This window comes from Lathamus discolor, chromosome 2 (genome assembly GCF_037157495.1).
Source record: "Lathamus discolor isolate bLatDis1 chromosome 2, bLatDis1.hap1, whole genome shotgun sequence".
NCBI classification, from domain to species: Eukaryota; Metazoa; Chordata; class Aves; order Psittaciformes; family Psittacidae; genus Lathamus; species Lathamus discolor.
The window spans coordinates 159853124-159877539 of record NC_088885.1 but is presented as its reverse complement, the minus strand read 5'-3'; the positions used below and the strand labels follow the sequence as shown (position 1 = coordinate 159877539).

The following is a 24416-nucleotide window of genomic DNA, read 5'->3' as shown; positions in this document are numbered from 1 at the left end:
GCCGCGCAGCGCGCATGTGCGTAACCCCCCCATTGAGTTGCTCTGCTCCGCTCTCCCCCCTTTTCCTTGTTCTATTGGTCTCTCCCCCGCGGCACCACTAGCGCGCCTGGGTTGTACCACTCTGCGAAAAGAGGGGTGGCTTCTCTCCGCTCCCCCCCCCGCCCCCCACTTTTCCTTGTTGTATTGGGCGCCGCAGCACCGCGGCGCTCCTGGGTTGTACCACTCCGTGATAAGGTGGGGGTCCGTGTCTCGTCCCTTCCCTTCTCTGCTTCCTTCCCACCCTTCCCGGCTGTTTCACTGTGTGTAAGTGAAGGGAGGAAGATGAGGCCCGCTCTGTGGGTGCGCTGCGTTGTCTCAATCAGCGCACCCGCTCTCTCTAACCACTACCACCCCCCCCCCGCCCCGGGTGTGAGTGGTGCGCTCCGCTCCCAGAACCCCCTGTGAGCCGTGTGGGGCCGCCTTTTGGCTGTGGAGGCCGAGCGGAGCGGAGCTCCTGCGGGCTGTCTGCGCCCATCGCTGCCGGTGAGTGCGGCCTCCCCCGCCGGCTTCCCTCATTGCCCCCTCTTGGGCCCTCATTAATAGGGTTTCTGGGGGTCTTTTACTTCTGTCACATCCCTGGGGTGGGAGGTGTTGGGGACTCCGTGTGGTCTGTGGGATCCTTTCCGGCTCAGGGGCCGGGAGGAGGGCTTGTGGGATCTCCTTCTCCTCTTGCAGCCCTTAGGATGGAGGTTATAATCATCTCACTGTTATATCTGAGGTGCTTTCCTGCTCACGGGCCGTTAAAGGAGGATTTGGGGGTCCCTTTTTAGCGATGCGGCGCCTGGGTGGGAAGGGGATAACTGGGGGGTGACCTCATTATATATGGGGGTATCTTTTCCTGTTGCAGTCCCAGGGAAGGGAGGTTGTGGGGTTCCCCCATTGTCAGTGTGGTCCTTTCCCCTTTACAGCCTTGGGAATGTGGATGGAAGTTCCCCCAAAGCCTCTTTGCCGGTACCTGTGGTGTACATCTTCCTGAAGCCCTAAAGGACAGGGCTGAGGGTGCCCTTGGTCTTTGGCTTTACTTTTCCACCCTCAAATTCCCGGGGAATAGTGGGGTGACACATTCCTTATGCCCCTCAACCTCTTAATTCTCCTCAATAGGTCTGGGAAGGGGGTTGTGGGGGACCACCCCTGTTCCCTGTGGGGTCTCTTCTCCCCTCACATCCCAAGAAAAGAGGATATGGGGGCTCTTCATTCCCGGGGAGACCCCTTTTCCCTTCCCAAGCTTAGGGAAGGGGGTTGTAGAGTTCTCCCTATTCTCGAGGGTCACTTCCCTTTCATTACAGGCTCTAGATAGGTTCCAGGAGCATCCTGTTAGCAATGTAAGGACTGGATGGGCTGATGCTGGAGGGCTCCCTAAACCTGTGACCGTTTCCATGGATTACAGGGAGAGATGTTCCCTCTCTGGGATTTCATTCCTGCTACATGAAGCCTCTTTCAAGCCTGGGGGGGTGTCAGTGTGGTTCTTGCCTACACCCCTGGAGTCCTGAGGGAGAAGGCTCAGGGTGCCCTTGGTCTTTGGGTTTGCTTCTCCCTACTCAAAGTCCTAGGGGATAGTGGGGTGACCCTCCTTTTATGTCCTCCATAATCTTAGTTCTCTTTTCTCTTAGTAAGTCTGGGAAGGAGATTATGGGAGATCGAGCTGTTCCCTGTTTGGAAGCCCCCTATTCCCTATGGAGTCTCTTCTCATACCCCAAGAAAGGAGGATGCGGAGGCTGTTATTACCTGGGAGATCAATTTTCCCTTCCCAGCCGTAGGGAAAGGGGTTGTAGGGGTCTCCCTCTTCCTGGGGGCCTTTTGCAGGCTCTGCTGGATGGACTGATGCTGGAGGTCTCCCTAAACCTGTGCCACCTCCCATAGATTGTGGGGGGACACATTCTCCCTTTTAGGGGGATGCCTCTGCTACATGAATCCTCTTTCAAGTCTGGAGGGCTGGCAGTGTGGTCCTTCCTCTGTTAAGGAGGGGAGCTTAGGGGACCGCTGTCTCCAGCAGCTCTGGGTGCCTTTGGGGACTGCTCCCCATCCCTCGTCTCACCAAGAGGTTTTTTTGTTGAGTCACCTGCAAAGGGAAACTCAAAAGGAAACTGTCATCTGGCAGCTGCTCCAACTGGAGCAGTGGCCTCATCCAGCCCTGCCCTTGCTCTGTAGGTGCTCTGCTCCCTCCCCTTTCCCTCTCTCCATGTGTGGCTATTCCCAACCCCTCTGTAACCTTGGCAGTGCCTCCAGCAGCTCGTCCTGCTCCTTCTGGTTCTTGTTTCAGCGACAGCTCACTCAGGAGGTTTCTCTTTTAGGGCTATATCTGGGGTATGGGCAGAGCCAAATGCTTCTGCAGAGGCTGCTAATGTGCTCTCTGGGGGGTTGTGAGGGATTACAGCAGTAGCTAAAGTTGCTGAGGCTGCCACAGTGTCATTCCTCCCCTCCAGGAACCAGTATGGATTTGTTCTTTCGTGTCTGCATCATTGGAATTGAGTTGAATCTGATGTTCACAACCCTTTTGTGTTCAGGATGAAGGAGAAAAGAACTTCCCTTGGCTGTAGAGCTGTAATTCTTTCCTCTCCTTTTCTAGGTGGGCCTCTTTCTCTCTGACCTTGCAGGTAATGCCTTTTTCTCTTCACCTAAGCAGTTTGCCACTACTTCAGCTCATGAAGATGACTTTCCTGCCTTTTCCTACTGCTGATTTCCCATGTTTCTCTTTTTCATTATCCATCAGCAGTATTTGCTTCTTGGAGCCGAGAGTCATATTCTTAGGTGGTCAAGGTTGGGAATTGTTGTTTCCCTGGCTAAAGGTTAGTGTGGAACTTTGTACAGCAGCAAAGGTGATGGTGGGTCCTCTCCTGACTGCGTCCTACTGCTCATGAATTAGGAGAGAGCCACTTTAGCGACTTAAACCATCAGAAGAGCAGCGCAACTCAACCCTTAATGTTTCATTTTGCTTTTAACTCCCTGTGTTGACTCAGTATCAGTGTTGAGGGGCTGGATTCGCCCCCTTCAGCTGCAAGAGGCCATCATCAGACCCTCTGGTGTGGAACCAGCTTTGGTTCTTTGAAATCTGAATCACCAACAGCAGAAAAGCAGGAGGTGGGGCAGGGTGGATGCTGGCCTTGTCTTTGCTGTGGAACAGGTAGGTGTGGGGCAGCTGTGTCTTAACTGGTTCCTGAATGCCCATCTGAAATGGCTCCTGCTTTTCTGCAGTGGAAGTTTTGGGAAGAGGAGAAGCGTGTCACTAGGAGGATATGGGTAACACATCTTGAATGTGGTGTAGCCAGTGTGTCAGTCTGAGGTTGTAGAAAGGACCAGGCTGATGCTTGTTACCTTCCTTCTCCATTCTGTGCCATCAAATGGTCCTTTTCTGGGTTTCATGGCATTTATTTTTCTGGCTGGTGCTGGGGTGAGTGGTCAGGAGCTGCTGGTGTTAATATCTGAGAGGACAAGAGCACTAAAGAGATAACCGTGGTCAACATCAGCAGTGCCAAGGCATGGAAGCAGATACACAGATGGAGAATTGGGATAGAATCTCCTGTGGTGAGAACCCATCTGTGCTGGGGGAAGCTGCTTGGACATACAGAAATCAGGACTGGCCTTTGGGGCTTCATCTGGGGGGTGTTTTGGGGGTCAAATCACAGCAAGCTGCCCTGTGTCTCCATCCAGAGTGTCCCAGTGCCACCTAATCCCCATTTTTGATGTCTTCTCTGAGGAGGGGAGTTTGAACCTTAGCTGTAATCTTTGTTACGGCTTGCAGAAAATAATGTATCACTCCAAAAGTCAGTGAGGAATGGGATTAGCTCTTGCTTAAAGAGCCTTTCCAAGGCTGTCAGGAACATCTTAAACCACATCCAAGTTCAGTTATTCCTGGGATTGCTGCTTGCTAACTGTGTTGCTGCCTGACTTGCTCCCTTTTGGGAGCAGATGCATCAGCCTCATGAGAGGAACATTTAATTTCCAGGGAAGAGCTTGTGCAGGATCTGATAGAATTCAGCTTTTGGGGGGGCTGTGGCAAACATTTATCACCAGACTCTCCCCAGAACCCCGTATTTGTTTTATAGACCTCTTAATTCAGGAGAAATGCAACTCTTATGGTTAAAAGGGAAAAAGTGGTTTTCATTAAACCAACAAACGGAGCTGGCTCCAGCTTTGGGTAATATGTTACTTGCTTTTATTTTACTGATTCTTTAAATAAGGGGCTAATGCCTCCTCATAGTTGGAGTCCGAAGATTCTTTTGGATTTAGAGACCTTTTCATTGCCTATTTTTAACTTCCTGCATTTCCCTGCAGTGCTGGAAGTATCACTGATTTGTTCTGGCTTGAAATAGCCAGGACGTGGTGACAGGACACCATCAAACCCTAAGCACTGAAGCAATAGCTAAGATTAAAAGGATTTCAGGGGTTTGTAGCCCTCTTTAACAGTCCATTAGTTGATTATTTGGCATTGATAAAGATTAATAATAGCATTTCCCTTTCCAGTGGTTTTGTGGTCTGTAAAACACCAGATACTTGTCTGCACTGCACCGGCTACACAGGAGCCACTCTGGTGTGTGCAGTAAGAGCCCTTGTGCTTTTCTACCCATAGATTTGTGTTTCTTACACACTTAATGAAGCTTCTGCCTATGTCTCAAGGTATTAATTTATCTTTGTGCTTAAAAAAGGTGAACTGAGTGGAAAACTGCTTCTGAAGAATGATTGTAGGCAGCAGATGGATGAGGTTTGAGTGTAACTGTTTGTGTCACTTTAAGTGCAGGCTGATGGATCCCTAATTCAGCTCTAGTTCCTGTGCTCTGATTTTTGCCAGTGGAGAGTGTTGATAAAACTAATCCATGTCCTTTTAATTGTAAAACTTTGTTTGAGGAGGTGAAGCAGTTGAGAACATGAGGAGGAAAGTGTTGAAACAACCACTCAGGCTATCGTTTGGTGCTGTGGTAAATCTTTGCTGCCTTAAACCAGATCGAGCAGTGAAATGGTGCAGGCACTTAGTCTGAATCACTTTAAATTTCATCCAGACCCTCTGAAGAGGTGGAGCAAGTCCAGAGGAGGCCACAAGGATGATCAGGGGCTGGAGCACCTCCTGTATGGAGCCAGGCTGAGAACACTGGGGCTGTTCAGCCTGGAGAAGAAAAGCTGCGTGGAGACCTCAGAGCAGCTTCCAGTGTCTGAAGGGGGCTCCAAGGATGCTGGAGAGGGACTCTTCATCAGGGACTGTAGTGATAGAACAAGGGGTGATGGGTTCAAAGTGAAACAGGGGAAGCTCAGGTTGGAGATAAGGCAGAAGTTCTTTACTGTGAGGGTGGTGAGACAATGGAACAGGTTGCCCAAGGAAGTTGTGAATGCTTCATCCCTGGCAGTGTTCAAGGTCAGGTTGGACATGGGCTTGGAGCACCCTGCTCTAGTGGAAGGTATCCCTGCCCATGGCAGGGGGTTGGAGCTGGATGAGCTTTAAGACCCCTTCAAACTGAAACCATTCCAGGATTCTGTGATTATGAGCTCACATTTTGTCTGAAGTAAACTTGTGTTGTGGAAGAGCTGTTAGTGCTTTGCTGTGCTATTAATGGTATACAGCTCATCAGGCTGCCTGCACCAGCTCAGGTGATGATTTGTGTGATTAAAATCCTTGCATGTGCCTTTTCCCAGCTTCCTCTGGGAAAACTTATAAACACAGAGTAGAAATGACTTTTTCATCTTTTTAATGCTTATGAACTGTACTTCCTTGAGAATTTGATCTTTATTATAACTTAACCTCGGGTTTAAAGGTACTAAAGGTTTCCTTAAGAACAGGAAACAAATAGATGCCATAAATATCGTGGACTCATTGGAGAATGGTTTTCCACTTCTGGTAGATTCACTGTATGAAGGTTTTTTCCTGGTAAGAATCTGTATATAAATAACACCTGAATTCGTGTGAGCAGATTTAATGGGGGCGGAGGGGGAGGGAGTTTTTGGGATCTCTTTGGCTTTGGGGGTTTGTGTTACTCCATTGCTAAAATACTCTTTTTATGCGTGACTGAATGAGTGAGATGAGAAGCTGTCTCTGATGAGGCTTTGTAAGTTTAGCCTCATAGGTGCAACTCTGTGTGAGCCTTAAATTCTAGCACAAACTTCCACATGTTGTATTGCTGCTTTTCCTGAAGGTACTAGGCTTGCTATGCTGCTGGTATTTTATGTCTTCTCTCATTCATAGGATGTTGTACAGGTTGCTAACTACTGGTAGAAACAGCTACCACGATGTGAATTCATTCTTTGACGTAACTGTTGTGTATCTTCAGGCTTCTTTAAGGTGTTGACACTGGGGGACCTGAGCTCCACTTTTGCACCACCATTGACATGAGAGGTTGGGACCTTCTCTGGCTGGTTCCCTGTCATGATCCTTTGGGATACTTGTACTGTTAGTGCTTTAAAATGGAAACTTAAGTGGTTGTCTGTGGTGCTGGGTCATGAAGAGAACTTGGTTCTGGGGAATGAACCAGCTTTTAGTTGTATTGAGTGTATTATATAAGTGGGGAATTAACTGTATGGTACGTTTAGCTGTTGTCACTGTGCCCTCTCTCATGAGCTGCTGAAACTTTAGAATGTGAAACTTGCTCTAACTTTATCCTTTTCTTTAATGCTCTCATAGGAGCTGAAAAAGTAAGTACTCTTGAGTTGCTGTCTGCGTTTTGTACTGTTAAAGGAAATACTTAACCATGAATTTTAGTGGGTCTTGATCAAATGGGCAATGAACTACTGATGGGAAGTGAAATACTGACAGGTTGGGACACTTTGAGCTGTACTGAGTTGCGTTCGGGTTTCTTGTTACACCCATAGAACTAGTTGAAGATGTAACCTGTGAGTCTAACACCACCTGCATTGGATTGATGAAGTATGCTTAATAAATCATCTCCTTGAAGGCTGCAGACTGATTTTCCCTTGGGATAACGCAAAGGAATGTGAATGTGGAGCCAAGCAGAGCATGTCAGGCTAGTGTGGAAATCCAGTTGTGTTCAGGAGCCCTATGGAGCCTCAAAATCCAAATATCCTGTCCAATCTGTGCACTTTCAGGTGTGCTTTTGCTTTTCCCATGGATTTGGTGCTATTTCAGACCATGTGCACTGCAAAGCAGGACCTTAGTGCACAAGACTTTGAATTTACATCATTTAACCCTTTTCCAAGTCTTCCAGTGACTGAAATCCAGGTATTTCTCCAACAAACCTTGATGTTACCTCCCAATAATCCCATTTAACTTGATATCTCTCATAAAGATTATATTTGAAGAGGGATGCTCTTTGCTACTTTATATAAAAGGTGTAGCAGCAAAGCTTATCCTGATGAGCAAACCCAAGTTACTACTTGCTTGTTGCCTTGCTCCTACTTTACAATGTGTGTGCTTCCAGCTGGTGCTGATGCTAACAAGTAGATGAATGTTCATTGCAAGCACTGCTTTTTTTCTAGTTGTCTGTAGTAAGAAGTGGTTTATTGCTCTCTAACTGGTGTAAAAATGCAGATGGGGTGTGAAACAACATAAAGACTTTAAGCCTCAATTTTAGCTACTTTTAAAGGTTTTGAGCTGTTTCACTGTGCTATCAGCAGCTGGTGGAGGAGCAGTCCCACTACTCTAGTAAGAAAATAATCTACTTTTGCTTCTAGTACTTTCTATCATTGCAATGTAGTATTAAATTGCTTTATTTTAAACTCTGAATTAAAATTGAAAATATAAAGAGGCTAAAGCATAAGTTTGTTGGTTTTACTGGATTCTGAAGCCTTGGACTTGAGGCTTGTCAAATTTCCCAGGAATAGCTGGGCCTATAAAGCCATCAACTGAAGTCTGAAGGATGTTTCAGCTGTAGGTGACTTTGATTTGTCACAGCTGAACTTGAAGCTGTCAGAAACTAAAGACTAAAGAGAACTGGCTTAGAGGTACTGGATTTCAGCCTTTTTATGCTGATCACTCCAGTGATCTGACCATGTCGTGCTTGGTGAAGAGGTAGTTACCTTTACCTTATTACTAGATATGTGAGCGCTACACCAAGTTCTGTACTTGGAAAGAGAATTCCTATTCCATTTCCAACAATCTACACATTAACTGCTTGATTATCTTTTACCATTTGTAGTAACGTATGACCAGGGCAGGAAAACACAAATCAGATGCAGTGGTTTTCATTTTGAGATCTTTTTGATGAACTAAACAAATCAGGAGATCTCCAGCTCATGGTCACCTTTAATAACCAGAAACTGGGGGGTTATGTCAAAAAGGTGTGATAGTTTTTCAGTCAGCTCCGTCTGCTGGGTTTTGTAGCAGCAGAACACAATGAGGTGTACGTGACCTCTAAAGATACTCAAGAATCGGGGCATCTTTCTCTAGATGTCTTCCCAAAACAGTAGTTTGGAATACATAACAAGTACTTAAGGAGTAATCCACTAAGTTGGAAGAATCTGTTAGATGTTAACCAGGGATTTCACACCAAAATCATAATTTTTTCCTTGTCGGTTGTCTTCAGAAGTGAAATTTGAAGTGTTTTCAGCCAGTACCTGTATTTTTAAATCATAATATGCAGAATGTTTGTCAGAACAGCAGAAATAGGTTATTTTGATTCAGAAACTGTTTGAAGCAGTTTAAGTTCTTTAGAACACAGGAAAACCAGAACTAAATCGCTCTTTAACCATGAATAACAAGTATGATGGCTTTTAACACTCTTTTATTACTTAAATCACTGAAGTCTGCTGCATGCCCTTGCTTTATTCACTTTTGCTGCCACTACATTGTTGTGCTTATCTTTTAACGCTGCCACTCTTTGGAAGATGAGGACAAGGAAGCCTCCCTGCCCAGTAGAGAAAGTGTGGGTAGACAAGCACAAGTACGATGAAGCAGAGAGACTGCACTATGAAAGAGAAGCCATGTTAGCTGCTGCAGCTCCAGAGGAGTTCCAGGAGGTAGAGGCTGTCAACGGGGTCTGCAATGAGGACTCTGTTGATGGTGAATTCAAAGGAGACCTGAAGAAAACCAGGAATGGGAAGAAACAAAGGAAAAGGAAGCGCTCTCCCAAACCCAAGAATGTGGCTGCCAAGTTAGACTCTGTCCTGGCTGGCTTGTTAGCTGACCATGTGTGGTTTGAGAAACCTTTCTATGACTGTGCTGAGAGCATGTACAGGAGGAAACTAGCAGATGGGCAGAGCCAAGAAGCACCTGACACTGAGCTAACTGCTGAGCAGTCCCCTGGCCAAGCTATTCCTAAGGCAAGGATGCTTTCAGCAGCCCTGTCCTGCTCCCATGGGAGTCTGTCTGCGTGTCACCACGTTGTACAGGGAGTCTGGATCAACAAGTTTGACTTTGATAAGGCTGAGAAAGTGTTCCTTGAGAAATCTCAGTTCTTTGTGCCTCCGAATGTCCTAACCATCCCATCTGTGTGGTCAAATGATGGCAGTGTTGGGATGAGAACACCAGATGAGGGCTATGGTACAGCCCTGCCTACTCCTGCTACTCCAGGCTTGGCTCCAGACATCACTGCTGATTCTGCTCCTTCCTTTGATACCAGTTTGACTGACTCTGAACGCCAGACGGTAAATGGCAAGCCCCAGCTTTCAAGCCTGCAGGCTCTCATGTCAGAGGTGTGGTTGGAGAAACCTCTGTATGATGATGCTGAGAAGAGCTTCTATGAGAACATGTTTGATGGGCATCCATCGGGCAAAAGCCGACAACAGCAACGCGGGTGCCCCACAGTGTCAAAGAGCCACCGTGAGGACAAGAAGAACCACAGTGGAAAGCAAACAGACATCAACAAACACATGGAGGCGGCCACCAACACTCTGCTTCCCAGTGATGCTGAGCAACCTCCACCTACCACCTTCTTCTTGCATGAGGACAGTGAGACTGTGTGGCTCAATAAGCCAACATATGACCGTGCTGAGGCACGCTTCTATGCATCTGAGGCTTTGCGAATGTCAAGAACAGGAGAAACTCCATTGGGAATGCAGGAATCAACAGTGGTAGAACCCTCCCAACCAGCTGCTTGTGATTCAAGCCTACCTGCTCCAGAAATGAAGTAGGAGAAGTTTGTTCTGGGGTAACACTCACACATGCAAAGCTCCTGGGTCAGGATTGAGCTGAAGGAGTTCTTGTGTGTAGAAGATGGTCCTTTGTGCCTGCAGAACCAAGGGACCTGTTTGGGGCAGGGTAGCTGGGGGAACCTCCTTTAAGGAACCCCCTTCTCATGAATACTGGTGATTAAAGGTGTGGTGCCAGAGGTTAAGGGGTTTAAAGTGATGGCTGGTGAGCTGAGGTTTGACCCTCTTTCTGCATGGGGGGAACCCAGGGCCATGTCTATTACATACAGAAAGTCATTAAAGTGGGAAGTTGAAGTAATTCATGGTTTAAACAGTGTTGCTGAGATGACAGAAGATGCAGTGTTTCATTTTTGAGTTTAAGAGGTTAAATTAGCAGCTGTTTGCTGTTGCATTTGTGTTAAATGCCACAGGATCCTTCAGGGAAGCAGTTTACCTCCAACTCTCTTGCAGAGCACGTGGTCATTTAGCTCCATGAGAGAGGTATCTACATTTGAGTATCACTACAAGTATACAGCTCGAAGAAGGCTTGGGAATGACAGTGAAGTGCTACTTAAGACATCAGTTTGGTGGGAGCATGTGCTGTGTTTGATGGGTTAGACTTTTCAGGCTGGAATCTGCTGTTTGTTGTGGGATGGGACTAACTGGATTTATTGGAAGGGTTTTACAGTTTATACATCAAGTGCTATTGACGAGTTACAGATAAGCTTTAGGTGAGCCCTTCACCCTCTCCTATTTAAGGTAATGTTCTCTTTCTATTCAAGGCCAGGTTGGATGGGGCTTGGAGCAACCTGCTGTAGTGAAAGGTGTCCCTGCCCATGGCAGGGGGTTGGAACTGGGTGAGCTTTAAGGTTCCTTCCATCCTAAACCATTCCATGATTCTCTATTAGTTACTAGTTGGCAGCTCAAGCAGGGTCTTGGAGGTTTGAGCTCTGAGACTGGCATCAATGTAGAGGAGATGTACGGTGTGGTGGCCTCTGGTCCCTCCTGGATGGGTAGGTAAGGAAGGTGCTTGTTCTGCAGAAGACTTATATGTTGGCTTCTGTGGAAGTGTTCTGAAGAGTTACAGGCTTTTGAGGTTTGAAACTAGTTGCTGTCTCTGTGTTGTATGGTGGAACCTGATTGTGATGCTCCATCCCTGCTCTCCCCACCTCCTCAAACTGATGTTGACTCTGTAGCTGGCTTGAATCATCCCCTGGCTTGAAATAAGAGCACATACTCTTCCTCTTGCAAGGGCTCCATCATTCCCCTTCCAGAACAGAAATGAAACCATCTTTGGAAGCTGCTGCACTGAGGGAAGACACTGCCATTCCACAGCAGTGTTAAGGTGGTTCATGCTGTTCCTCCATCCAGTAACGGGCATCTGCCCCTTGCAAGTGTTACATTGCTGCTGATTTTAACTTGCAGAAGGTTGCAGCAGCTTCCAAACGGCAGGTGTGTCATTGTGAATCATGTATGTAGCTGGACTCCAGGAGGCTGATCCCTATGGATGTCAGGCTTGGCTGTTCCTTACAGAAGGATTAGGTGGTGGTGCACCTAGTGAAGCATGGCATGACTAGGCAGAGACATGTAGTAGCTTAAAACAGCTCCTGGTTGCTATTTGTGAGTGGTTATATCCAGATTTGCCTGTCACAGAGCACCCTCTTGTTGACATGTGCTGTTTGGAGCTGTGTATCCTTCAGTCTTTGGTTTCACCATGATCAGGCATCTTAAAAGCATTTGATTCTCATACACAAGACATCTTAACAGCAGAGTCCCATGTGCTCCATCCCACATGTAGAAAATCAAGCTCCAAAAGCTTTTTCTTGTGGGAGAAGGCATAGACCAGCTGATTTAGTCCTCCCTTGGTGGTGTGTCACTAAATGCAGGTCAGGCAGATGGGTGGAAGATTACTGCTCTGCTTTCATAACAGGATCCTATTGACTTAAAGCTTTCTGCTGGAGGGGGAAGCACCAAGCAGAGAGCTGCAAGCAGAGCTTTATGGGGAAAGGAAACACTCTTCTGACAAGCTCACTGCAAACTGCCACCCTCCTGTACTTCCAGAAACTCACTTTGGGCTTTTTCTTTCCCTTCCTGCAGCAAAATGGCAGTGGACTACTTTCTGCATGAGAAGATCTGGTTTGACAAGTACAAATATGATGATGCTGAGAGAAGATACTATGAGCAGATGAACGGGCCACTTGGCAGCTCCTCACACCAGCAGGTAATGCTTGTTCTTAGATGGGGTTTAACAGTGCTGGAGCTCTGAGAGCCAGCACAGAGCAAATGAAAGGACATGATCCACCTGAATGTGGACTTCCGGATTAATTCCACTCTTGGTGCTGTTCTTTCCAAGGGTGAGTCTTCTCTGGAGCTCTTTAAGCCTCAGTTATGCCCCTTTTGTCTTCTAAGAGGCTATCTTCTGTGGTCTGTGAAGTATTTATCCTGTACAACGAGTGTATTGGGAGATCAGACACCCTTGTAACAGAAGAACCAGTTACAGGTTGCAGCAGTTGATCTGTTCATGCTGCTGATGTTGTCTGTGATCTGGGGGCACAGTTTGAGCTGTGTTCCTTTGAACTGGGCTGGGTAAAGAATGGGCTTGTCCCCATTCAGCCGTGGAAGATGGACTTCTGCTGCCACATTGGAGCAGCTGAGCTTTATATCCCTTGGCAAGGGATATATGACATAGTGCTTGAAGAGAGCCACCATGGCTCTTTAGAGACCAGGAATTAGGTTCTTCTCTGTGCTGTACCCTCTGAATTACTCAATGTGCTCCTGCAGAAGACTCCAGCGCAGTACTGGGGAGCTGGTGGAGGGGAATCATGGTGCTGCTGAAGTGATTCAAGCTTAAATGTTAACCTGAAATGATGCCTCTTTAAAGGTGCAGTCCTATCATAACCTCTTCCTGCTGTGTAAAGAGCTGTTCATTGCTTATGCCTTTATCTAGAAGCTGCTTAGAGTTTTAAATGGCTTGCAAGTGGTTTAGGGGAAGCTTTTTTGCTTAAGTAAGCTTCTAGACACACTCTTGTCTATTCCTGCTGCCCATTGCTGGTATAGTGGTGGCACAGCATGAAAGTAAGAAACTATAGGTGAGCTCTTGAGGTAGATGTTAAAGTGTGAACCTCTGCAGTGCTCTTAGAACACTTAGCTCCTTACATAGCATGACATAGTCTTCCAATGATGTTCTGCCTGTGAGATATGAAGTAAAGGCACTGGTGGAGATTCTGCAGCAGTTTATCAGCCACTTTCCTGCTAAGGAAAAAGATCCACACTCCTTAAAACCTTCCTGCAACCTGGAAGTGGAATCCACCTCAATGTGTCTCTGTTGCTTTTCTGTGGTGTATTTGACACGGAGTTTTGGGCAGTTTCATGTCTCAGATCTTGCCTGTGGGGTTGTAGTCTGGGAGAGGCAATGAGTGAATGGATCATGGAAACTGAATTTGTGCTCCTGGAAGGGAACCTTCAAATCCAGGTCAAATCCAGACTAAGGGATGGCAGCAGGAGCATGGAGGGAGGCACAACTTGTGCTGCTGTTCTCTGGGTCATACCTTTCTGGAGAGAAGCCTTCAGTTAGAGCTGTCACTTCTTGCCTGCATACAATGACAGGTCATACATGAAAGCAGCCTGTGTAATGATAGATCCCTTAGGAATACTGAAGTGATTCCAGCCCTCTGCCTGGCTCCCCAGCTGCCCAAAGCATTCAGGATGATATAAAGAACCTAAAACCTCTTGACTGGACGATCCTGTGGACACATGGCCTAATGTGACCAAGGATTGATTCAGAATCAGTCCTTCTTTCAGCTCATTGAGCAGTACTTGCTGAGCCATTGGAAGGACCCCATCCCCTACTTCCTCCCCTTTTAATTTCTCATTTCCCTGACCAGTTTTTGCTGTTTCCTCTCTTTCTTAAAAGCAATCTTGGTTCTTTCTGCACTGTTTGCAGGAGAACGGAGCCAGCACGATCCTCCGCGACATTGCCAGAGCCAGGGAGAATATCCAGAAATCACTGGCCGGAGTGAGTACCAAAGCTCTCACCACCTGGCTACCTGCAACCATATGGAGCTGTGGTGCATCTCAGAGCTCTGCTGTGACCACTTCATAGATCATGTGGCTTCTTTTTGAATTTAGAAGGGGAAAGACTTGAGGTGTGCAGTGCTATGTACCCACCAGCATAGCTTCATCCCATCAAGAGCACCGTTCCTACTAGAGTGCATGCTGCTTACCTGCTCACTAGCTTTCAGTGCTGCTTAAAACTAACTGCGTTTGGGGTTAAATTACTCATTTCTGTGCATTTCTTTTCATTGTATCCTGGTGGAATGTTCCCACAAGTCTTACCTAACAGGTTACAAGTGGCTGGTGTAATAACCTTGCTGAGTAGCAAAGCATTGAGCTGCCAGCAGGAGTACGTGTGGCTCTCCTGGGCTGCCACCTTCTCTTTCCTGTTTTGCTTTCAGTTAGGGTATGTGCAAAGAAATGCTGTCTTCCATCTTCTGCATCTAAGGAGTTCAGCTTGGCTACACACTCTAAGCCTGGACCATCCTGTAGAAGCTCAGTAACATCCTTCCTGGAGGGGTTTTTGTGCTGATACCTACAGACAACATGTAACTTTTCAGTAGGAAGCTGAGATCTTAAGTTCATACTGGACTGGTTTTGCGGGTGAAGAAAACTCACAGAATATAGCCTATGTGTCTTGATTTCTTACCTCTGTAGTTGGGATACCTCCACATATCTTCCATCTGAGTATATCCATCTTTTCATCCACATTGATTTGGCCTCATAATTCCCTCTTGGGGTATTTAAGACCCTCAGTTTCTATTTGATCAGTACAAAACCAGGGAATTGAGCCTCTCTCAAGGGGAATATTTCATATTCCTCTTTAAGACAATGCATTTCAGGTGAATATGAAGGACTTGGGTTAAATGCTTTCCCTATGGTGGTTTCACTGTGCCTGTAGAACTTGATACTGCAAAAGCAACTTCTGCAACTGCTCATATGAGTGATCAGAGATAGAGGTACAGGAAGCTTGGAAGTAGATGCAGGAAGAGGAGGGAAATTTGGTGGAAGGGTTAAATTTGCTTTGGTTAGACTCGGTGGCCTTGAATACAGCATGGGAATGAATGGAAAGTTGGGATATCTTAGTAATATTAAAACCAAAGCATGTCAAGCAGGTAAATACTTGGAAGGCTCCTAATGCTGGTTTCTTATTTCAGCATCAGTATTTCAGCAAGCAGCTAAGGGGAGGTTTTCCTGTAGTGAATAATTTAACTTCATATCTGGAATAATGTGTTCAAGCTTCAAATAGAGACTGCCCACCCCGTCAATGACTTTTAGCTTGGACTGGAGGCGGTTTTCTGCTGATACATACAGACAGCACTGTTAAAACTCTTAGCTCCCCAGGACCCGGCTTCAGTGTGCGCTTGAGCCCAGAACCCCCCTGTGTGCTGGGCTGCACCCCCAGAGCGTGAGCAGCAGCTCAGGGAGGGGATCCTGCACCTCTGCTGCGTGAAGGGGAGACCTGAGAGCAGCTCCAGTGCCTAAAGGGGCTACAGGAAACGTGGAGAGGGGCTTTGGACAAGGGCCTGTAGGGACAGGCCAAGGGGAATGGCTTTAACCTGCCCGAGGGGAGACTGAGATGAGCTCTTAGGCAGAAGCTGTTCCCTGTGAGGGTGCTGAGGCGCTGGCACAGGGTGCCCAGAGAAGCTGTGGCTGCCCCATCCCTGGCAGTGTTCAAGGCCAGGTTGGACACAGGGGCTTGGAGCACCCTGCTCTTGTGGAAGGTGTCCCTGCCCATGGAAGGGGTTGGAGCTGGAGAAGCTTTGAGGTCCCTCCCAACCCAAACCATTCCATGATTTGATGTCCAGTGGGACATGGGGGGCAGTGAACATGAACAACCCTCAGGGAAACACCGGAGGCCCTGGGACACCCTCAGTGAGAACAGAGGGGGCTCACTCAGGGGGTACCCTGGCCCCCCTTTCTCATCACATCTCTTACTGGGTACTGTTTAGTGCTCCTGCCTATAAGGGACATGTCCCTGAGTAGCCCCAGTCCTCACCGAGCTCTGCCCCTGCAGACGTTGGCTACCTGCGCTTCAAATTAAGCACAAAAATATACCTCTGATTTCTTTTCATACATTTAATACCCATTGGAGTGAGTCCAGAGGAGGCCACAGAGCTGCTGTGAGGGCTGGAGCAGCTCTGCTCTGGAGCCAGGCTGAAAGAGCTGGGCTGGGGCAGCCTGGAGAAGAGAAGGCTCCTGAAGGGGAGACCTGAGAGCAGCTCCAGTGCCTAAAGGGGCTGGAGAGGGGCAGTGTTCAAGGCCAGGTTGGACACAGGGGCTTGGAGCACCCTGCTCTAGTGGAAGGTGTCCCTGCCTGTGGCAGAGGATTGGAACTCGATGAGCTTTAAGGCCCCCTCCATCCCAAACCATTCTATGATGCTATGACTTCAGTAAGGCAAATACGTGGGGAAGTATATTTTTTCCTCACATAGAATCATAGAATAGTTAGGGTTGGAAAGGACCTCAAGATCACCCAGTTCCAACCCCCCTGCCATGGGCAGGGACACCTCTCACTAAACCATCCCACACAAGGCTTCATCCAACCTGGCCTTGAACACTGCCAGGGATGGAGCACTCACAACCTCCCTGGGCAACCCATTCCAGGGCCTCACCACCCGAACAGGAAAGAATTTCCTCCTTAGATCCAATCTAAACTTCCCCTGTTTAAGTTTGAACCCGTTCCCCCTTGTCCTGTCACTGCAGTCCCTGACAAAGAGTCCCTCCCCAGCATCCCTATAGGCCCCCTTCAGATACTGGAAGGCTGCTATTAGGTCCCCACGCAGCCTTCCCTTCTCCAGGCTGAACAGCCCCAACTTCTTCAGCCTGTCTTCATACGGTTACCATGTAGCTTCTGTTCTCCAGGCTTCACAGCCCCAATGTTCTCAGCGTGTTCTTACACGGGGTCTGCTCCAGTCCCCTTGTCGTCCTCGTGGGCCTCCTCTGGGCTTGTCCAAAGCCTCTGTCCAGGTCTCTTGTAGCCTCCTTAGGCACTGGAGCTGCTCTCAGGTCTCCCCTTCAGGAGCCTTCTCTTCTCCAGGCTGCCCCAGCCCAGCTCTCTCAGCCTGGCTCCAGAGCAGAGCTGCTCCAGCCCTCGCAGCAGCTCCGTGGCCTCCCCTGGACTCGCTCAGGCAGGTCCATGATCACAGAATAGCCAATTGCCAGGACAAGCAGAGAAATGCTGGAATGCTTCAGCATTTGGCTTGAAAGCATGATTTAGGGCTTCAAACTGCCAAATACCTGTGGTGCTTTCTGCTTACCTGATGAATCAGCTTCTTATGGAAAGGAACCCAGCTGCATCTCTCTGAAGGTGGCACAGCTCCTGTGTTTGCCACAGCTCCTGTTGAGTCACAACAAGAAGTGCTTTTCCAAGGGCTGGGGATGGATGTGACTCTTGCCAGGAGTCACTTATCACTGTATTAACTTTAACCTTGGCCTGGGTGATGGAACTAGTACAGGAAGAGGTCAGGCAACGGGTTCATCTGAGCTTGAATTTGAAGGGCTACCCTGGTGTGGGGAGCCCATAGTGGCTTCCAGTCTCTGTTCTTGGTGGTGCATGCAAGGATGGAAGCCCACGGAGGCTTCTCATCAAGTTTTCAGTGCAGATCAGTGTTGTGTTGCTTTACTTCTCTGTAGGAGAGATGCATTAGTGGTGATTGTGGACTTAAGGCAACTTTGCATGTGGTTCTGCATCCGCCAGGCATTAGGTGTCATCTGAATGACAGGAGAACTGGCTGAGACTGCACCTCTGATGTTACAGATGGCTGAGACCATGCTTTAGACATATCAGCCCAGCTCTGCCGACCAACTGTGTGACCTTTAAGCTGGCAGAGCTCATGGATGGGTGTCTCTGCAGGTTTTGGTTGGTGTGTAGCTCGTGTGAGGCTGCATCTTGTTGCTTGATGACTTTCCCTGCATGTGGAATCCGCTTCCTGCACTTGAGCTGCCTTTGTGAAATCCTTTTCTCTCTCCTGTGTTAAACCAAACATCCCCCAAACCTCTTGCCCTTTGCAGCAGAAGACAGTGCCTCGGAGCAAAGAAGCTCCTTCTGCCCGTCACAAGAGGCAGTCGGGCCGCTCAACTGTAAGTCCCTGTGCACGGATGGAGCTGTTGTGTGAGCTGAGAGGACGTTGTAGGGCAGAGAAAGACCTACGTTGGAGAGATGGACCAAGTGCTCCTTCTTTACCATGAGAAGTGTTTGTCTTTGCCATGTGGGTGTAGCTGCTGTGTAACATGGGACGTTGAGCACCCAGCTTGGTGTGTGAGGACTATAAGGATATGTTGGAGACTGAGTTGTTTCATGGCCCATGCCCATTTTTAAGTAGAGAAGGGTCTTTTTGGCCTTCCCAGTAGGAGCAACTCATGCTATTCCATGTACCTCCCAGAGCCAAGCATCTTCCAGACCTGCTTTCCTTGTGCCACATATTGCTCATCTTAACGCCTGTGGAAATACAGGGGTTAATTCCCTCTCCATTGTCATTGACTACTGAAATTTTAATCGTAGAATCCCAGATTGGTTTGGGTTGGAAGGGACCCCTTCCACTAGAGCAGCTTGCTCCAAGCTCCTGTGTTCAACCTGGCCTTGAGCACTGCCAGGGATGGGGCAGCCACAGCTTCTCTGGGCACCCTGTGCCAGCACCTCAGCACCCTCACAGTAAAGAACTTCTTCCTTATATCCAACCTGAATCTCTCATTTCAGTTTGAACCCATTCCCCCTTGTCCTGTCACGACATGTTCTTGTCAAAAGCCCCTCTCCAGCATCCTTGTAGCCCCCTTCAGACACTGGAAGCTGCTCTGGGGTCTTCACAGCTTCTCTTCTCCAGGCTGAACAGCCCCAGTGTTCTCAGCCTGGCTCCATACAGGAGCTGCTCCAGCCCCTGATCATCCTCCTGGCTTCCTCTGGACTTGCTCCAACAGCTCCATGTCCTTCTTATGCTGAGGACACCAGAACCGCACACAGTGCTGCAAGTGGGGTCTCACCAGAGCAGAGTAGAGGTGCAGAATCACCTCCTTTGATCTACTGGTCATGCTGTAGCATGTCAACTGCAACCAAGATCCATGTTACAATTACATGCAGGGTGCACTTGGAAGGAGTATAAATGGTTTTCTCTATTTTACACAATTCTAAATAACAAGGTGTGAAACCTTGTTTTAATATCCCTTTTCCAATATGAATTTACAGTTAAGGGCCTCCTTACACAAAAGCTTTTTCTTACTGTTAAATCAAATACTTTCAAAGCTGGATCACTATAATTGCTCCCTCAGGATGTGTTAAAGTAGGTTTTGAGAAGGCTTAAAAGGCTGGACTGGGGAAGGTGAGAGTAAAGGAATGTTGGGATCTCCTTCCCGTTTTCCCAGTGACTTGCTGGGTGATGTTACATGGGTCACCCTTGTACTTCATGCCTCAGTTTGTAAGAGGAGACCAGTTCCCTCATTCGGGGGGCTTAGTGGGTAACTGTTCAGTGACAATCTGTGACCTCAGACTGTAAAGGATGACTTTATCCTTTGCTCATCAGTTCCAACTTGGAATATCTTCAGATGCATTTCATGCTTCATCCTGTAGAGATGGTAAATTCTTTCTTGTAAAGCCTTTAGAGAAAACATCCTTGTTCTATGATTAGCTTTCTAATTTGCTCCTTCCCTGAAGGCATAACTCTGCTTTGCTTCACTGAGCTCAGGACTAGGTGAACGGATTGGTTTCATCTCTGTTTTCCTTGTTGCAGGTTTCAAGCACATCCTCTTCTGGACCTTCTGGTGACCAAAATGATCTCCTCTCCAGAATTTCTCACCTGGAGGTAGAAAACCAAAACCTACGTAGTGGTAAGTAGAATCTGCTGGCACGATGAGGCCCTGCTTCTGTGGGGTATATCCCTTGTCTGGGACATTGGCCTTATCTGTCACCAGGTGAGCACATCACAGAATCTGGTTTGGGTTGGAAGGGACCTTAAAGCTTATCCAGTTCCAACCCCCTGCCAGTGTCTTGCTCAGAGCTTTGCAGCTTTCCCTCTGACTGGGGCAACTGGTGGGTTTTTAAAGCCCACTTTGAGCAGAAGCAAGTTTGTCCTGACTTGAGAGCTGATGCAGAACCTACAAGATGAGCTTTGGTGTTTCTTCCCCCCCCTCTTCTGGCAGTTGTTTCAGACCTTCAGATGGCCATCTTCAAACTGGAAAGCCGCCTGAATGCTCTGGAGAAGTCCTCTACCTCTCACCAGCCCTCACCAATTCCTCCAACCCAGGTGAGCCTCAGCAAAGCGCTGTTCATAGGATCATAGAATGGTTTGGAATGGAAGGGACCTTAAAGCTCATCCAGTCCCAACCCCTGCCACGGGCAGGGACCCCTTCCACTGGAGCAGCTTGCTCCAAGCCCCTGTGTCCAACCTGGCCTTGAGCACTGTCAGGGATGGGGCAGCCACAGCTTCTCTGGGCACCCTGTGCCAGCGCCTCAGCACCCTCCCAGGGAAGAGCTTCTGCCTAAGAGCTCATCTCAGTCTCCCCTCGGGCAGGTTCAAGCCATTCCCCTTGGCCTGTCCCTACAGGCCCTTGTCCCAGGCCCCTCTCCAGGTTTTCTGTAGCCCCTTTAGGCACTGGAGCTGCTCTCAGGTCTCCCCTTCAGGAGCCTTCTCTTCTCCAGGCTGACCAAGCCCAAATGTCCCCTATAAGAATGTATTTAATTAAATTAAAGATAAAGCTTTGTGGAAGCTGAATGTGTGGCATCAGTTTGATCATTTCTTCTTGTAGGTTGCAAGAGGTGGTACTGGTGGTTTCTGCAGGAAGCCTGCAGAATGTGTAGGCACACCCTCATGCTGGAAGACACTTGGTCCCATTCCCAGCTGCTGTCCCACTCTTATGGTATAGATACCTGAGCCCTTAGGAGGAGGATGAGCTCTTGGCTACGTGGTGGTTTTACTCCAGGAGTACAACTGCAGCCATGCTGGGCCAGTTCAAAGGTCCACTTGGTTGAATGTCCTGTTTTGATGGCCAGTAGCTGATCTTGCACACAAATCACACGGTGTGGATCATGTTTAGTGTTTTTGAGCGATGTTAGTTTCTGTTCCTGAGCTTCTCATGAGTCTCTCATTCAACCTCAGCTTAATCTTCTCCCCTTTTTCCTTCCTGTAAACTTGAATGTGCATCACCCCACCAAAGAAAGTGGAACCATTCAGTGTTCCCTCCAAGAAAGTGGAGCTCCCTTCTGCTTCACCAGCAAAGAAACCAGAGCCAGCTGCTGCAGAGGAAGATGATGATAATGACATCGACCTCTTTGGGAGTGATGAGGAGGAGGAAGACCAAGAGGCTGCTAAAGTCCGGGAGGAGAGACTGCGGCAGTACGCAGAGAAGAAGGCCAAGAAACCAGGTCTTATTGCCAAGTCCTCAATCCTTCTGGATGTGAAACCAGTGAGTAACTGAAGTGGGAGAGTTCCTGCATGACGTTGTGACTATCTGTTCCGTGTCTGAGTAGGCTGGTGAAGATAGGACCAGTGGATTTCCAAACCAAGGATTGGAGTGAGGTGGGATATTGAAGCCTCTTTACTGCTGTGTTGCACCATGACAAGTGTAGGCTGGTATCTGAGGTACCCCTAAGCAGGATTAGCCCTTTCCCCTGAAGGAATATCGGATAATAAATGCCCTAAATATGGGAATCAGAATGGCTTGGGTTCCAGCCCCCTGCCACGGGCAGGGACCCCTTCCACTAGAGCAGGGTGCTCCAAGCCCCTGTGTCCAACCTGGCCTTGAGCACTGCCAGGGATGGGGCAGCCACAGCTTCTCTGGGCACCCTGTGCCAGCGCCTCAGCACCCTCACAGGGAAGAGCTTCTGCCTAAGAGCTCATCTCAGTCTCCCCTCGGGCAGGTTAAAGCCATTCCTCTTTTCCTGTCCCTAAAGGCCCTTGTCCAAGGCCCCCTCTCCAGGGGTAACCACATCTTTGACAAACTTACCATGGTAGAACAAGAGCTCTGGGCTGTGCTACACCCTTGGTACGACCTGCTTTAAAGTGAGCACACCAAAGCAGTTGTGTTGCTGCAGGGAGAACCCTTCTTAGATCTGTAGTAGTGCCTGTAGGTAGAACTGAACATGCTCTGTAGCAAAGTCAGGTTTAGCTTCATTAACCAAGCTGTGTTGCAAAATAGTGGCCAAGAAAGAGCCACTTGGATCAGCTGGAACCTCGTTGGAGATGAGATGTTGAATCAGTTGCTTCATTGAGGATGATCTCTAGGAGAACCCTTAAGTTCCTTCTTCATGCTTTTGCAGTGGGACGATGAGACTGACATGGCAAAGATGGAGGAGTGTGTCCGGTCCATCCACATGGACGGCTTGGTGTGGGGAGCCTCCAAACTGGTCCCAGTAGGTTATGGCATTAAGAAGCTCCAAATCCAGTGTGTGGTGGAAGATGACAAAGTTGGAACAGACATCCTGGAGGAAGAGATCACCAAGTTTGAAGACTATGTAAGTCTTGGGGCAAGCTGGGTGATGTCTGACCCATGGGGTCATTTTTAACTAAGGTGGTTCTGCAGATACAGGAAAACTTGGACTTTTTATGGAAAAAATCATGGAATTGATGGTATCTCCCTGCTGAGACACTTCTAAGTATAGACTCATGGAATCAAATAGGTTGGGAAAGCCCTTTCAGCTCATCCAGTCCATTCATTCCCCAGCACTGCCAAGGCCACCACTGCCCCATGGCACCGAGGCCTTGTCTCCACGGGGTATGAACGCTTACAGGGACAGTGACTGCAGCCCTGCCCTGGGCAGCCTCTTCCAATGCCTGAGCACCCTCTGGGGCAGGAATTGTTCCTCAGCTCCATCTGAACCTGCCCTGGTGCAGCTTGAGGCCGGTTCCTCTTGTCCCATCCCTTGTTCCTTGGGAGCAGAGCCCAGCCCCTCCTGGCTCCATCCTCCTGTCAGGCACTTGTAGGGAGCTATCAGGTCCCCCCGGAGCCTTCTCTTCTCCAGACTGAACCCCCCAGGTCCCTCAGCCGTTCCCCATCACCGCTGTGCTCCAGGCCCTGCACCAGCTCCGCTGCCCTTCTCTGGCCCTGCTCCAGCACCTCAGTGTCTCTCTTGCAGTGAGGGGCCCAGAGCTGAACACAGAATCTAAGGTGCAGCCTCACCAGTGCCCAGTGCAGGGGGACAGTCACTGCCCTGGTCCTGCTGCCACACTGGTGCTGGTACAGGCCAGGATGCTGATGTCTTGGCTGCCTGGGCACAAGCTGCTCATGTTCAGCTCCATCAATCAGCACCCCCAGGTCCTTTTCCCTGAGCAGTTTCCAGCCGCTCTTCCCCAAGCCAGGAGCATTCCATGGGGTTATTGTGACCCAAATGTAGCATTTTGCATGTTGAACCTCATCCCACTGACCACAGCCCATGGATCCAGCATGGCCAGATCCCTCTGCAGGGCCTCCATCCTCCAGCAGATCACCACTCCAACTGCCCAACAACAACCGAGCTTTGAGGGACACCACTAGTGACCAGTCGCCAACTGGAGCTGTCTCCATCCCCGTCCTTCTCTCTGTGGAGATGATTTTAAGAGCTCCAGCTCTGGGCCAGTTGATGCACAGGCTCAGTACAACTTAGTCTCACTGTTAGTGACATGGCTTGGTGGTGGCCTTGTTAGTCCTGGTTGGACTTGATGATCTTAAAGGTCTTTTCCAACCTGGTTGACTGTGTTGAGAGAGCACCATAGGTTTAGTAATCTTCACCTACTCTTATATTTACAGTAAATCAGGAACTTCTGCTCTTTAATCTTCCTGTTCCCAGAAACTTGGTTCTTCACAGGCTGAGCCATCTAAAGTCTCCTGCAATGACCAGCACAGCATCCTGTTGTGACCGGTGTCACCAAGAACATTTAAGTAACACCCCATAAACCTCTTACCACAGCTTGGAGCTGATCTAAGGGACCTGGGCTGTGCTTTTGACCTGGTTGAGCATCACTTGTGCATTTTGTGAAAGAATCCCTTATCCGAGAGCTTTATTAATGCCTGAAACCACGTTGGTGACCTCTAAGCTGCTGCTTTTGTTCCCTTTCAGGTGCAGAGTGTTGACATTGCTGCTTTCAACAAGATCTAGAAGAAAAAGCTATCTACCCCCTCTGAAACTGTAACTAATAAAGATGGAGATTGGGAGTGCAGATTGGGATGGTTTTCTCTGCCAAGTGCAGCTTCTCCAGAGGGATTTGTTGGGAAGCTTTGGGATATTTCCCTTCCTTTGTTCCCTTTGTAACAGCCCTTAGGGGTTGAAATGAACATCGGAGTGGTAGCCTGTGCTACCAAACTGGGATCCCCCCAGATCGGGATGAATCAGCAGGAAGCATCCAGGAATTGCT

At 48.5% G+C, this 24416-nt stretch overlaps 1 protein-coding gene across 3 annotated transcripts; it reads left to right on the top strand.

Annotated features, from left to right (window-relative positions):
* Positions 1-419: 419 nt before the first annotated feature.
* EEF1D (eukaryotic translation elongation factor 1 delta) lies at positions 420-24221 on the top strand. 3 transcript variants are annotated; one of them, XM_065669079.1, is made up of 9 exons: positions 420-522; positions 12142-12265; positions 13988-14059; positions 18112-18180; positions 19821-19917; positions 20230-20333; positions 21244-21492; positions 22346-22540; positions 24122-24221. In XM_065669079.1, the coding sequence occupies exons 2-9, from the start codon at positions 12146-12148 to the stop codon at positions 24158-24160; spliced, it is 945 nt and encodes a 314-aa protein (XP_065525151.1). In that variant the 5' UTR covers positions 420-522; positions 12142-12145; the 3' UTR covers positions 24161-24221. The 3 variants fall into 3 exon arrangements, with proteins under 3 accessions (XP_065525151.1, XP_065525152.1, XP_065525153.1); XM_065669080.1 differs by lacking the exon at positions 18112-18180; XM_065669081.1 differs by lacking the exons at positions 13988-14059; positions 18112-18180.
* Positions 24222-24416: the final 195 nt, after the last annotated feature.

Excerpts from the sequence above, each read along its gene's own strand:
- EEF1D (XM_065669079.1), top strand. The coding sequence starts at position 12,146 with ATGGCAGTGGACTACTTTCTGCATGAGAAGATCTGGTTTGACAAGTAC. Across the intron at positions 12,266-13,987 it reads GCAGCTCCTCACACCAGCAG|GAGAACGGAGCCAGCACGAT; the intron begins GTAATGCTTGTT and ends CACTGTTTGCAG. Across the intron at positions 22,541-24,121 it reads TCACCAAGTTTGAAGACTAT|GTGCAGAGTGTTGACATTGC; the intron begins GTAAGTCTTGGG and ends GTTCCCTTTCAG.